Source organism: Lontra canadensis, unplaced genomic scaffold (assembly GCF_010015895.1).
Source record: "Lontra canadensis isolate GAN:19392208 unplaced genomic scaffold, GSC_riverotter_1.0 scaffold253, whole genome shotgun sequence".
Classification (NCBI taxonomy): Eukaryota; Metazoa; Chordata; class Mammalia; order Carnivora; family Mustelidae; genus Lontra; species Lontra canadensis.
In genome coordinates, this window is record NW_022631247.1 from 130,554 (window position 1) to 146,426 (window position 15,873).

A 15,873-nucleotide genomic window follows, 5' to 3' on the forward strand; every position below is an offset into this window, starting at 1 on the left:
AGATTTGGGAAGACACAGGGGAGCCGCAGAAGGATGCAAGCTGGACCCATGCCTGGACTGTGTCTTGAGTGTGTTCAGAGGCCCGCGAGTACTGCAAGGCCACGTGACCTGGGAAGTGGGGACAGAGGGGTGGTGACCTGACGGGGGTTCCGGGGGAAGAGGTGGCCACACGGAGATGAGGAGGAAGATGAAGAAAATGGAATGAGAGCAGGGAAGAAAGAGCATGTGATGGGAAGGGTGCAGGGAAAGGTGTCAATGCCAGGGACGGCATGACATGGTCATTCCAGGAGGTGGGTCCCAGAGAGCCTCTGTCCTGGGGGTACCTCCTTGTAAGGCCCTGCACACCCTCAGGCTAATCTGTGCGCCTCTGGCCCATGGCATCGGATAATCAGGGGAAACTGGCATAGAAGAGAACAGTAGATTTGCTATTTTCTTAGGAACCAGGGGTTATAGTGACACAGTCACAATGAAAGCACCTGCTTTGAGAAGACTGTCTACCCAAATGTTACACTCCTTCCTCATCTCCCACGCAAATCATCTTAATTGCATATGCCTTTCCCCTCCTGAAGTCCCTGTGTCAACAATGAAGGACTAATTATTAGCACTGTGCTACGAGTTCCTCATGCACTTAGTTTTCCTCCCAACACCATGAGGTGGGTCTGGTCTCCATCTGCTTTGGAACAGTAGGGAACTGAGGCACAGCGTGGCTTAGCAATGGGTGCAGGACCACAGAGTGTACAGCCAGGGGTCACCTGGGAAGTCAGTCCCATAGCCTACCCCATTCTCTAAACCCTGACTGCATGACCTCTGTGTAGACAGCACCTGGCCACAGCAAGGTCGGCCCATCAAGACCTCGTGGAGACTGTATGTAACTTCCCCAGGCCGCCACGAAAGGCGAGGGATATGCCAAGACTTGACTCCGTGGGCTCCTGTCCTTCTCTGCTCAACCTTTTGAATTCGCTTCAGAATGACTTTCCTGCTTCTGCTGGTGCCAGCCATGGGGAACAGTCACAACGAGACAAAAGGAGGGGACGTGAAGGTTATTCTCTAGCTTCGGATCCACTTGCTGAGCAAACCCTAAATTTTTATTAACAATCTGACTTTATTGCAAAGTGTGTAACTGAAGAGCATTTTTGAGGGAGGTTAAGTGACACAGAGGCAGTTCTTGATGTCACCCCCTTCCCCAATCACATCATGGGAAGGACGATGACTCAATTATGGCACACGATGGGGAAGAGGGCCCGGCAGGCTTTGCAAACGATGTTGCAGGTACGGAAGGCCACGGCAGACGTGGGTGCAGTTTCCTAGCTAGAGTCGGTCACAGAGGTGCTGAGGCAGACGCATTAGTGCTCAGGACGGCTGGCCGGGCCCAGCACCAGTCACCCAGGCCAAAAGCATCTTACTGACCTCAGTATGCTGCTCAAACATTATATTCTGCGGATGCAGGAAGTAAAAAAATATTTCTCCATGCATTTGATTTCACGTGAGCCAAGTATTGAAATTCTGAAGGGCAGGAACTCCTCTATGTCATCTCATGTCTCATTCATGAAGGCACCCATCACAAAATAGTAAGGAGTGTCAAGTGGCTGGAAATGGACCACTCTGATGTGGAATTAAAACTATGAGTTCAGGCATGATGATCTAGTAAAGTTAAACGCAGGCAGCTTGTAAATATCACTAATCTGTGGAAGAGGTTTTTATCCCGCCCCCCTCAAATTTCTCCACATATAACATTTTTATTAGGGTAAGGTCTGCTCTCCCATCTTGAAGCTTAACAAGCAATGAAATAATCTTACCTGTCCTGGGTTGTTGACCCTGCTCTGGTGCAGCTTCGAGCAGGTTCTCTGGGCAGAGGCCGGCATCTGGGTGGGGCGGGGCAGCGGCAGGCTCCCAGTTGGCAGGGACATGCCCATCGCCGACAGTCAGCTTCCCCAGAGATTCCTGGCACAATGACAACCACGAGTCACTCTTGACAGCTTTCAGGTTTTCTGTGCCCTAACACATCACACATGAAAGCTCTGCTTTAGGAAATTTCAGAGAGCCCTGGACTAGGAGCCACAGGATCCAGATTCTGGGGTTAAGGCCGCTAGAAATTACATGGTCTTGTCACTCTGCCTAAGCCTCAGTTTTCTCAACTTTGAAATGAGGGTGATCAGGGAAATGCAAATCAGAATCACGTGGAGAATCACCCGCAAGGGTGGCTGTGACCCAAAACGGAAATAACAGGTGTTGGCGGGGATGGAGACGAATGGGAACTGTGCGCATTGCTGGCAGGAATGGGAAATGGTACAGCCACTACGGAAAACAGTATGGACGTTCCTCAAAAAAATAAAAATAGAAATACCATACGATCCAGATACCACATTTCTGGGTATAGACCCAGAAGAATCGAAAGCAGGTTCTCTAAGAGATATGTGTACTCCCGTGTTGATGGCAGCACTGTCTGCAATAGCTAAAATGTGGAAGCAGTTCAAGCATCCATTGAGAGATGAATGGATAAGCAAAATATGGAACAGACCTATGATGGAATATTACTCAGCTTTAGAAAGGAAGGAAGTTCTGACACGTGTTACAGTCGGGATGAGCCTGGAGGACATTATGGGAAGTGAAGTAAGCCAGTCACAGAAAGACACAGACTGTCTGATTCCATTTAGATGAGGTACTGGGAGTTGCTGACATCAGGGAGACAGTGGAGTGGTGGTTTCTGGGGGCTGGTGGGAGGGGATGGAGAGTTACTGTAGGACGGGCACAGAGTTTTCTGGAGATGGCAGTGATATTGCACATTATGAATGTTTGCCCCTGAACTGCATGCTTTTGTAATGTGTATTTTACCACAGTCAAAAAACTGGGGACAGGGGTGCCTGGGTGGCTCAGTGGGTTAAAGCCTCTGCCTTTGGCTCAGGTCATGGTCTGAGGGTCCTGGGATCAAGCCCCCCATTGGGCTCTCTGCTCAGCAGGGAACCTACTTCCTCCTCTCTCTGCCTGCCTCTCTGCCTACTTGTGATCTGTCAAATAAATAAATAAAAAATCTTTAAAAAACTGGGGACAAAATGGAGATAAGACTTGCTCTGTCTACATGAAAAAGTGCTCAACATCACTCGGCATCAGGAAAATACAAATCAAAACCACAGTGAGATACCACCTCACACCAGTCAGAATGACTACAATTAACAAGTCAGGGAACAACAGATGTTCTCACAGATGCGAAGAAAGGGGAATCCTCCTACACTGTTGGTGGGAATGCAAGCTGGTGCAGCCACTCTGGAAAACAGCATGGAGGTTCCTCAAAAAGTTGAAAGTAGAGCTACCCTACAACCCAGCAATCGCACTACTGGGTATTTACCCTAAACATACAAATGTAGTGATCCTAAGGGGCATGTGGACCCAAATATTCATAGCAGCAATATCCATAATTGCTAAACTATGGAAAGAGCCTAGATGTGCATCAACAGATGAATGGATAAAGAAGATGTGGTACATATATACAATGGAATACTATGCAGCCATCAAAAATGAAATCTTGCCCTTTGCAATGATGTGGATGGAACTACAGGGTATTATGCTAAATGAAATAAGTCAGAGAAAGACAATTATCATATGATCTCTCTGATATGAGGAATTTTGGAGGCAGAGTGGGGGGTTGCAGGAGGCAGGGAGAGAAAAAATGAAACAAGATGGGATCGGGAGGGAGACAAACCATAAGAGACTCTTAATCTCAAGAAACAAATTGAGCATTGCTCGGGGTGGCGGGGGAGGGATAGGGTGGTTGGGTTATGGACAGTGGGGAGGGTATATGCTATGGTAAGTGCTGTCAATTGTGTAAGAGTGACGATCCACAGACCTGTACCCCTGAAGCAAATAATACATTATATGTTAAAAAAAAAGACTTGCCCTGTTTAACTCATAGCGTTTCATTTTATTTAACTTTTTTTTTTTGAGAAAGAAAGAGAGAGCACACGTACAGTGGGGGAGGGGTGGAGGGAGACAGAGACTCTTAAGCAGGCTCCACGAGCAGCACAGGGCCTGACCCGGGGTTTGATCCAACGATCCTGAGATCATGACCTGAGCCAAAATCAAGAGTCGGACATTAACCAACTGAGCCACCCAGGCACCCCTCATAGAGTTTTAAATAAAAGAGGATTAAGTGAACCATTATAGAAACCAAATGCAGCCCACAAAAGGCTTTCTAGGTGTAAGACATTATTGTCTTTATACTTGCATAATGATATCCAAGACTGTAAGATCAGCTCCTCAGTTTGGCACTTAGGGTTAGGACTTATCAGAATAAATGAAATTCACATTTACTATTTCAAAATTTCACTTTAGCCAAGTGTCAATTACTTTATCTTCCTTTCTTCTATCTAAAACCTACTATAAAATAAGAAAAGTCACTACGAAGTTATATCAGCTTTATTTAAAATTCGCCCTCTGAGTTAAGTAGTCAGAAAGTGGCCCAAAGGTGGCAGCAGAGGAGAGAGCTGAACTGTATTTTAAAATGTTTAATCTTGTTATATGATGTTGGTCTCCATTTAAAAAGTATTAAATAAAAACAGTAGAAGACAACGAAGAAGAGTTAAACTTCTGTGCAAAAGTTTTAAATGCATCTCAAAATTCTTATTGGGAATACTCATTCACAATGACAAAAGCTCTATATAAGTTATCATGAATAAAACCCGTGGTTTATATAGATATCCAAAACGGGCTGAGGATACTTTTTGAAAGAAGGGCTTAACCTATTAACTTTGCATTTTATTTTATTTTATTTTTTTAAAGATTTTATTTATTTATTTGACAGACAGAGATCACAAGTAGGCAGAGAGGCAGGCAGAGAGAGAGGAAGAAGCAGGCTCCCCGCCGAGCAGAGAGCCAGATGCGGGGCTCGATCCCAGGACCCTGGGACCACGACCTGAGCCGAAGGCAGAGGCTTTAACCCACTGAGCCACCCAGGCGCCCCTTAACTTTTCATTTTAAAACACATATGGTAAGGGGGCCTGGGTGGCTCAGTTGGTTAACCTCTGACTTCAGCTCAGGTCATGACCCGAGGGTCCTGGGATTGAGCCCCTCATCAGGCTCCCTGCTTAGCGGGAGACCTGCTTCTGCCTCTGCCCCTCCCCCTGCTTGTGCTCTCCCCCTCTCTCAAATAAATAAACAAAATCTTAAAAAAAAAAAAAAAAAGAACATATGCTAGTTGGAACCAATAACATTTTTTAGGAGGATGAAAAAAGATGGATGTTTCTATTTTTTCTATACAGTTAACAAAAATCCCTTCTGCCTAATACAGTTTTTATGACTTCATATTTTCTGGGTCTGTTTACACGTATGTTTGTATAAAGCACTTGAACACGCATCTTTATAAACACGGCCTTACAATCACCTCAGAGAGAAACTATTTATGTTGAGATCGTAAACAACATTCATTTCTCTTACACTCTCCTTGCTTAAGTGGAAGTTTACTGATTACAAATGAGCAATTTGACAATTCTACATCGTTGTAGCATATGTGCAATAAAGCTGTAACATAAATAATATTGACTTGCATCTAAAGTGGTGTGTTGTAAGTTTCTTTTTTTAAGATTTTATATTTAAGTAATCTCTACACCCAATATGGGGCTCACACTTAAAACCCCGAGATTGAGAGTCACATGCTCCCGACTGAGCCAGCCAGGCGGCCCAGCGTGTGATCAGTTTCTAGCGTGCCCATTATTTCATGTGATTCTCACAACGAGGGTATGAGTAGCTTTCATTCCACATAATCACCAAAGTCTGGAAGAGATAAGGGTCGCTCAGAACCTCATCGACTTGAGGGAAGCACTGTTAGGCTATGTTTGATGGTCAGCCCGGGTCTGGGAGACGATCTGGGTCCATAACTTGCCTCCGTGGTCCCCCACCTGCCAGCGGAGCAGACCCGGTGCTCTTCGCCAGTCTCCCGCCACCCTTCCCTCATCCATCATGGCCCCGTGTCCAGGCAAGAGAGTGATTTCATCATCCGGCAGGCTGATCGATGACCGGATCCCTGGGCACGGGCCCCCACCTGCCTGCTGATACGCAGGCAGGCTCCCGAGCAGCCCGTGGACGGCAATGGATGACCACTGCAAGAGAAGCGGCCAGCCACTGACCCTCTTCCAGGCGGGTTACGCACTCACACACCCCATCCTCACTCACAGGGTAGTGACTCAGGTCCCAAGTTATGAAGAGGAGATCAGTTACCTTTTCCGCAGTTCCCCCTGGATGAAAACCAGTCCTGGTCTCTTTGCTGGCAGTGGCCCGGACACAGGGGATGTTGGCTCCAGCGGTCAGGTGCACTGTCTCCGAGGTGCTGGGCCTGGCGTCAGCCTCGGGCCTTTTGTGATGTGGGCTGACTCTGGCCACTGGTTTGTGCCTGGACCCCAGGCTGTCATTCTTCTGCTGGGTGGACCTGGGGGGATCTGTGTTTCCCAGACTCTGGGTGCCTGTGTCAGCTTTGTATTCCAATTTGGGGGAACTCTTCGATCCAGAGAGCTCCTTCCTCCCTGAGCAGCCAGGGCCACCCCTGGAGGCTCCTGCAGAGGACAGCAGGTTGGCTGCTCGGGAAGAAGTGTCCCCCACACCCTCTGGGACACTCTCCTCTAAGTCCAGTGAGCGGCCAAGGAGAGGCACCGAGGAGGCCTTGCTGACCACGGTTTTCCGGGGCTGTTCCCCCCGGCTATTGATACCCATGACCTTGGAAGAGGTCATCAGGATGTGCCTTGAGTCGTCCTCTGTCAGAGGCCTGCTGGGACCGGGAAGGGTCCCCGGGAGAGAAATGCAGTCCCCTTCGCCATCAAACTCTTCCTCATCGCTAGCATCGTCTGTGTCATAGCAGCCCACCCTCCTCTGGCGGAGGAGCGGGTTCCGGGGGGGCTGCGGGCTTCCAGGAAGACTGGCTTGTCTGGCAACCGTCACCTGCTTGTGGAAGAGCCCAGAGGACCGCTGGCTTCCTAGTGTCACAAGGCTGTTGGCTCGGGGTTTTCCTGGCTCCTTGTGAGCTGGTGGGGATGGGGAAAGAAACAGTCAAATGAATAGGGTTTCCTGTCTGACCTCGTTTTATAAATCCCCCCCTCATTACACAGGAGCATTCGCACCCTCAAAACTGCTGGCCATTCAGCCTCTGGCCACTGATCACCCAGATTCAAGGATGTGGCCTCCTGGGATTTGCACCCAGTGGACAGCCGGCTTCTCCCTCTCCTTTTCCTAATGGCCTCCATTTTTGTTTGCTTAGTTTTATTTTACTTATTTTCTTAACCTCAACCTCTGGATTGTATGCTGCCTAGAGACAGAAATGTTTAATTCAATGTCCAGGATGCCTAACACACTGCTGGGGTTCAAACCAGATGCTGTTGCTGGGAAGTCCTCTTTGGGACGATGCCCGGAGACCAACCAGCCCCACACCCCTGCACCTTCTGATCACAAGAGGCCCTTCTTCATTTGCAGAGACGGCTGGGGGCGGGGAGGGGTGTGTGGCACATAGAAGCTCCTAGAGCACGGTACAGGGAAGCCTGAGATTATTATCTATGTAAGTTCCAAGCAGGGACAGGGAAAGCCCGTGCTGCTCAGCAAATCCTCCAGAGCTTGCTAAATGTACGGAGAATTACACCTGCCTTCCACCGTGTGATAGAAATGCTTCTATCAGGGGTGCCTGGGTGGCTCAGTGGGTTAAAGCCTCTGCCTTCAGCTCAGGTCATGATCCTAGGGCCATCGGGCTCTCTGCTCGGCAGGGAGCCTGCTTTCCTTCCTCTCTCTCTGCCTGCCACTCTGACTACTTGTGATCTCTGTCTATCAAATAAATAAACAAAATCTTAAATTAAAAAAAAAAAAAAAAGAAATGCCTCTATCAGAGACAAGAGTAAGCTTGTCAGCTGTTCCAAATGAGAGCCAGAGCTGTCAAGCCTGCCTATCCTAAGACAGGGATGTTCTGGTGCACACAGTAGAAACAAACAAACAAACGAACGAACGAACAAAAGAAAAGAAAAGGGAAAAAAAAAAAAAAAGCGAACCACACCAGTAGAAGCCGGAGGAATCAGTACGGTTCGCATCAGATCATTCTCTCATAGTATAGTGAGAGCGTGATCAAGGGGATTTAGAAGCAAACAACTGTTTGACAACATTGATCTCTTAGGAGTTCTGAATCTTTCACTCAACTGCCTTATTAAAACAATTCAGTTTGGGCCTGGTGAGGGAAGGGACCTGGGATTTGGCTAGGAATCCCTAAAACAGAAGGCTGTTAGGTGGTCACGCTGATTTCATGCCATAAATGTCAAGATGATGCTACATACGTAGGATCTGAACACTGACCAGGTGAGCCACCTCCAACGCTTGGGTACAGAACGTGCGCCCGGACCCTTTGACCCAGAACCAAGGGGCCAGTCGGTGGGGGGACGGGGGCTGCATTTTCCAAAAATAAATTCAGAATTTAGTCAGGGTAAAAAGTCGGCTTCTAGGCGACCAAAGCCATGGTTTCCAGGTCCCCGTTACATGTCCCCAGGACATTATACTGTCCTGCTACATAAACTAAAGGGACCCGAGTCGGAGAATAGCATTGTTTACTGGAGGTTTTGGCTGGGGGGCCACCGTCCTCAGAGGTGCTGCCGCCGCTACCCGGAGGGTCCTCATCCTCAGAAGCAGCCACCACGACGTCTGACAGGGAGCCTGGGACACTGTGGGCAAAGTATGGGGAGGCTTCGGCTTCAGAAGTCAGGGTGTCCTGTTGGAGGAGACGGAGCGGGATGAGGAGGAAGGCACGCCAGAAGGCGGTTACCTAAAACAGTAATTCCTGGCTTTCCAAGAACACTCTGTTCTCACCCATGGCCGTGTGCAGCAGTGGTGAGAGCAGACGCCCACTCCCGTGGACCCTAGGACGGCTAAAGTAAACAACTAATGAAAAAGGCAACAGTTGCTGCCAGACAATGTTTTTAAGAGACTTTTTTTGGCCAAATGTTTAGCGATGACCAGAAAAGCCACAGAAGCAATATATCAACCAACCCAGGAAAAACACTGGGGGAAGAGACAGGAAAATGGGACGCCATTCCAAGCCACTGGTTCAGCCTAGTGATGGAACAGAAAAGAGGGGAGTCTGAGTCCTGTGCTCTGATCCACTGGGACTGAGGCATCCCCAGCTGGGAAAGATTCCAAGTCTCCTTAAAGTCACAGGTCCCCCCAAAACCAACTGGGGACCCCTTTATCGTGGAGCAGTTTGAAAACTGCTTCTTAAATTGCAGCTCAGTTCTTTTATTGTTTCTCTATTCTTTCCTTAGTTGAGTATTTAATAAAAGAAACACCCATTTTTGTATCTTCTCAAATTAGCGGTGTTGTCATCATCTGTGAAGTAGCCAAAATGACTCCTGGACAAAGGCATGGGCTGGGCCCTCAGGGCTGACTTATGGGCTCCAGGAATTGGTTCATGATCCAGCGGAGTGGCGCAGCAGTGTGCCTTGACTCACCTTTTTTGCAAGAGAGGGACTCTTCAAGGGGGTACCTGTTGGAGAGAAAATTCACCAGAATGTCAAAACAGCAAAGCTCACATCCTTACAAATATTTTACATTCTTATCCACAAAAGACGGAGCCAAACACATTAATCCCCCTTTGCTTTACTGACACTGATGGGCCAGGTGCATATGTATAGACAGCCGTGTTCTTGACCTGGGTACCCGATCCCTACTCCATGCCACCTCCCATTTTCAGCTCCTGATGATGGGATGATCCCAGTCAGAAGTAACTTCTGAATCTTGAAAGTCTTTTGTATTGCCATTTCCATACACACAGTATAACTTAATTATAAGTGGATGCCCCTCATCTCCCTTCCTCAACTATGAAATGCTGAGACCTTTACTGATCTGACCCCACAGTGCTCAGCACTACACCTGGATCTGGGGAGTATTCAGTGCTATCTGTTGAGTGAACCTAAGGATCAACGAACAGAGAAACAACACACAGGAAACTCACGAAGGAACTCGGAGGAGGGCTGAGTACCTATTTTGGTTTTCAGTAGAAGGATGAAAAGATTTGGCATCGAAACTTTAAATTATGTGCCATGAGCAAAAAGATCTTGCGCATGAATTTCACAGCTTAATAAAATTTCATGAATGATGGCAGGGGTATGCCACGGTTATGAGGGGACAGCTCGCAGGCAGGTCAGGAGAAGGAGCCGGCCGAATAAAGAGCCCATTATGGCTGTGGCCACTCTAAATATATTAATTACAGATGTAAATAATCAGGGTATTACATGGCTGCCAAAAAATCCTATGCCTTCCTTTTCCTCTGACAACCAGTAACTCATATCTCAGTTCCTTTTTCTCCTGACATCAATCTTGACATCGGCAATATCTTGAGTTGAGACATGTTTGCAGAGTCCCTTTGGATTTCCATTCTACGGAAACATTACTTTTAAAACTTGATGCAATGTTTCCCATTTGAAATTCATAGGAAATTCTTACTATCTCAATCCTTCTCTGCCTGAACTTTTCCACTTAAGAAGGCGGAAATCATGATTTGGGGAGCTTCTATGGTTACCCCTCCTAAGTTGAAACCTAAAAAAATATCTACTTATTACTGAAGGAAGGTTGCCTTACTGGGTGGAAATCTTTAATTCACGTAAAGAAACCCCAGGCTTTGGGATAGAGAACACTCTGTGTCTACCAAACAACCGATATTTTGGTATTACTTTTCCTCCTCGGCTATTTCAGATGAATTACACATAAACGCGTGAAATGCTGTTAACTCACTTTTGCAAATCATCTCATAGTGTAAGAAGCATGCATGATTAGAACTTTAATAAAGCACATTAAGTAACAACAGAAATAAAAAACAGCAGCTGGGAGAAAGCATAGGATCTGCTTGACAATGACTTCTGGCAAACCCGATGATGACAAAGAATCCAGTAACCCGGCATGGGGCAGGGCCCCCAGGGGAGCTTCCTGAGAAGCTCTGCTGAACACTGAATGAAGACGTGCTATTATAGTACCTGAGCCAGGAGAGGAGCTGGCCTCCTTGCTCTCCTGATAAGTGCTGCGTGCGATCACTGCATCCATTTCCTGCTCGGAAATCTGATTTTCAGCAGAAAGCACAAATTAGATGGTTTTATTTATTTATTTCCCCCCAATAAAAGTAGCTAGGACCTGAGTCAGAGGCTGAGTGCAGATAAGGAGGGAAACCATAAAGCCCATGATTATGCCCACCCTCGGAAGCAATGACTCAGGGCATATAAGGACACCAGGTTAGCCAGTCGCTTCCGATGGTGTGTTTGGAACAAGGTCTTCGGCTGCTTCCCAGCGTCGTTAATGCTCAGGTGCCACAGTTACCAACCATGGGCCGAAACCTGCCTTTCTCTAGAACTTTCACTTCTAAATCTTTTTTCCTCTAGATTTTATTTAAACAATTGCCAACCTACCTAAAGCTTGTAAGAGTAGTGCAAAAAGAGGGTACTCTTCGTGGTTGTTGGTTTTAAACATTCTGCCACATTTACACTCATGCTCTTTTTTAAGACTGATTTGATATATATATATATATATATATATATATATATATAGTTTATTTATTTGACAGAGAGAGAAAGAGGGAGGGAGAGAGAAGGCACAGGAGGGGAGGGAAAGCAGAGGAAGAGGGAGGGATAATCTGAGCACAGAGCCTGATGCAGGGCTCGATCTCATGAATGCGGGACTATGACCTGAGCCAAAACCAGCAGTCGGAGGCTTAACCAATTGAGCCACCCAGGTGCCCCACTCATGCTCTTTCTTCACACACACACACACACACACACACACACGCACACTGCTTCACTTTTTACCAAACCATCTGGAAGTTAGCTGCAGACATCAGGAACCTTCACCCAGAAATATTTTAGCATGTGTCTCCTCAAAACAAGAACATTCTCTTCAATAACCCTGGCACTATTGCCATTCTAGGAAATGTAACACTGATACAAATGACCATCTAGTTTACATATCTTATTCCAATTTAGCCAAGTGTCCTAACACTATCCTTCAGAAATGTCTGTAGATGGAAGTAGTTCCTAAGAAGTTTGATGCCAGCTTGCAACGAGACAGGTTTTTCCTCCAGAATGCTTTCCAACACTCAGTTTTTCACCACCAGTGTGTTGCTGGGCAAAAGTGTCCCCTGAACTGAGCAGTGTACATCGTGATGTAACTGATTTGCATTCTGGTACAAGCTTGTTATCTCATGGATCTTAGTAGACCGTCACCAGCCAACACCCTTGCGTAGTAATGCTTCAGAGAAATTTCATTTTTGGCAATCTGGAATTCAATTCAGGGTCTGGTTGCCATGTCTTTTTAGACTCCTTTAAGCCAGAACATTGCTGAGCCTTTCTTTGTCACAATGCTGATATTTTGGAAGAAACTCAGGCCAATCAAACCCTTGGTTAGGATTTGTGTGATAGCGTCTTCATGCTGAGATTTAGATGATGCACTGTTTTTTTGGGCAGAAAAACTACAAAAACTGTTTCCTTCTCAGGCTTCAGGGAGGCATTTGGGGTCAATGACTCATGTTTCATGACTGGAGATAACTTTGACCACTCGGTTAGGATGGAGTTCACCAGATCTTTCCACTGGGTTTTTTTTTTTTTTTTTTTTGGTCATCAGTGAGTGATCTGCGAGGAAACAGCTTGCAACAACATCCATATCATGCTCCCAGTATGTTTTTACTCAATGGTTTTAACATTATTGATCATTTTTACTTGGATCAATTTTTACAATGAACTTTTCAAAATAGTCATTTTCTAACTTTTTTTCTTTCTATATTTACTGTTATCATGGTAGATTCATGGATTTTCTCCCCATCAATTGTTACCCATAATTGTCCTTATTCATAGAAAAGATTTTTAAAAAGCCTGAGGTATGCTGAATTATGAGATATTTTAAAAGGCCATTACCTAAATTGCATAGAATTTCTTTTTTTTTAAAGGTAAGAATACTGTAAATTTAGAGTGGTAATTTTGTGTGGTAAAATAATATTTAGCATAAATAACATTTGGATAAGCATAGCAATTTGTCTTAGTAAGTACATAAAGCTATGTAGGATTCAGCATTACATTTTAACCTAACAGATAAACCATAATCACATCATGTTTATGTAATACTTTCTGGTGGGCCTTACAGGAAATAATAATAACAAACACACATACATGCACACAGGGATATACACTTGAATACACACACACACACACATACACACTTCATAAAGCAAGAGCAATTTTGTATGAATGAGTCAGGAAAATATATCAGCTTAGACAGTGGTTGCTACTTTTTCTTGACATGAAACTTTCAATATTTGCAACTATTTTTCTGAGCGGGAAAAAAATGGTAGGGTTTGAAACAAGTGAAAGACTTCTTGGGTAATTCTATTCATGCTGAGAGCCCCAGTACCAGCTAAAAAAGGATCCCCCTGACCTTCTTTTGGCAAGTCCAAGTCTTAGCTTGTCTAGACCTGGAGGGTTTGAATATCCCAGTTGGGCAGCCACTGCTCCAGTCATTATGAGAAACAGAAGAAAAGCAAATCCTTGTGGTATTTCTATTGGAACAACATGAAAACTAAGGAAGCACATACATTCAGAACCAAAATGTACTATTGGCATGAAATGCCGGGGTGAGTGGAATAAAAATACATTAAACATAAAGTGGAATCTTGACCAAAAGGAAAATACAGGGTGGTGTTACAACTAAGAACACCACGTTTACCTACGAAGAAATGTGAGATCTAGTCAAACAAATACTGAAATCTGGTTTTGCGGGATGTATCTCTAGCACCGTCATGATGACCATTTTACTGTGGCTAGAGGCATGAATCAACCTGGATTCAGCAGGCTCGCAGACCACCAGTCCATCAGGATTATTATGTTTTGCACTGAAATGCCATTTTGATGTTTGATTATATTGGCAAATTAGGCAGATGCTTTTGGGCTGAGAAGAAGCAGACCTCCACACAAATCGTGACCTGTGCTACGCTGGAATGGATTCTGAAGTCAGACATGCCTTGAAGCCAGTGACTGCAAACCATGAGAACTTACAATTTTTTATGATGTTGCTGAGGGACGTGCTAGGTCAGCCCCAGCTTATTGGGCTGCTTTGGAAGGGGGAAGTGGGGGTAGGGGGTAAGGCCATGCAGGTGATGGAATCCAAGAGAGGACCTTGGAGAAAGGAGCCAAGACCACTCGAGCTGTGAGTATGAGGAGGAATGCTATTAAAAATGACCCAAAGAGAGCCATGGGGGCAGGTGGGAGACAAAGGAGAATAGGTTTTAAAGGAAAGTGTCAAAACTACAAAATAGAAAGGAGGAAAAATAGGAAGGGACAAGAGAAAAAATGCAAAAAGGTAGAAGGAGGACTTGATTTTATATTAATGATATTCAAGAAGATTTTCTTTAAGACATATATGAGAATGCATGTAGACGAGAGAAAACAATCTGGGAAACAAACAGTAGTGGAGTTGACTTTGAATCAGTCTAATGGTTGACCAAGCACTGTGGAAAACCAGTGCAATGGACCCCACTGAGACACGAAACATGATGCCATATAATTTACATATGAAGAAATTTCACACAGGGGAGGACCCGCCAGGTCTCTCTGCACAGACGTCTCACTCTCAGAATGGCACGTGAGTCCATCATATGGCCTGGGCCCATTTAGGACATAACAGTACAAATGATGCAGAGGAGGTGGTCATAGGACAGGCACAACAAGGGCTAATGTCCTTAAGGAGCATTTGAGTTGTTGGAAGAAAAGATTAAATTTCATAAAGATACACCTGATTGTAATACTAGAGACAAGCTAACTTAAAAAGACTTTTACATCAAGTATACTCGAAACAACAAAATAATAGTGCTCAAGGCCAGTAGAGTCCAATTTGCTAAAGGCCTCTGGTTAACCTTAAAAAATTCAAAGCAACTGCTTCAGTATAGAGAAGATACAATCAAATATCAGCAAAGTCCGAGGAAACAGGGGTTATGATGGTCTGCAAGTTCAACAATGTGATATCGATGCTGAAAAAAAATTAGTGGGCTCCTAAGCCTTAATTATAGAAGTATTCTGCTCAGGTCAAGGATGGCCTGGACAGACCATTTAGTCCAGTGCTCTCAGATTTTCTGGATACAGAAACCCAAAAAGGTTCAGTATCTCACCAGAGATCAAACAATCAGCTGGGACGTCCTAGGAACCCAGTACTCTTACCTTCTACCATATTTTATATTCACCAATAACAATGTCAAAATTTCCTCATAAAATTTCTACGAGTGTAAAGACGAAGAAGTCCAGATCCATGACTTGTTTCCCATGGGTATCGGTTACCCTAGTTGCCGTGTGACCACAAGCTGCTGATGACCACGCCCAGCTGGGTAAACTGTCTCACCAAAGAGCGTGCGTCATCATACGATCATCATAGGAGCACGGGTCTCACTGCTGCTGGACAAACAGCCACCCTCTCTGCCCCTACTCCGAACAGTATGAAATACTTCACCTTTGGGTTAGGGTGCCGGCCGATGACAAGGCGAACGGGTCCTGGGGGGCATTTGCTCAGGATGGTATGGACCTTGCTTAAAGCAGCGTGGCGGACGTTGACCGAGTTCACTTCCAGGATTTGATCACCACGGCTAGGGAAGGCAAATGACCAGCACTCTGTGGTAAGAGCTTTTTACAGGATCTTACAAGAGAGGTTTATCACATGAAATCTATTCTGAATACCTTAAGCAAGCAAATGACATCCTTTTGTCTTTTCATATGGGTAAAAAAGCAACACATTCATAAAGCATGTTGGATATTAAACTGGCAAAGGAGTCATGCATATCTGAGTTAAATAAATTGATAATGGGACAATAGCAAGGGTTTTCATTTCTTGAGCTCATGGTGTAGACTG

General features: G+C 45.4%; 1 protein-coding gene across 1 annotated transcript in view; it reads right to left on the reverse strand.

The window, feature by feature from the left end:
- LOC116862527 (PDZ domain-containing protein 2-like) overlaps nt 1–15,873 on the reverse strand; it is a 91,757-nt gene that overhangs the window by 17,066 nt on the left and 58,818 nt on the right. The window contains exons 12-17 of the mRNA XM_032849855.1: nt 15,478–15,610; nt 10,977–11,058; nt 9,456–9,490; nt 8,563–8,719; nt 6,208–7,004; nt 1,797–1,941 (exon numbers count right to left, since the gene is read on the reverse strand). Of these exons, the coding sequence (XP_032705746.1) occupies nt 1,797–1,941; nt 6,208–7,004; nt 8,563–8,719; nt 9,456–9,490; nt 10,977–11,058; nt 15,478–15,610 (1,349 nt within the window). The remainder of the gene's footprint in view (nt 1–1,796; nt 1,942–6,207; nt 7,005–8,562; nt 8,720–9,455; nt 9,491–10,976; nt 11,059–15,477; nt 15,611–15,873) is intronic.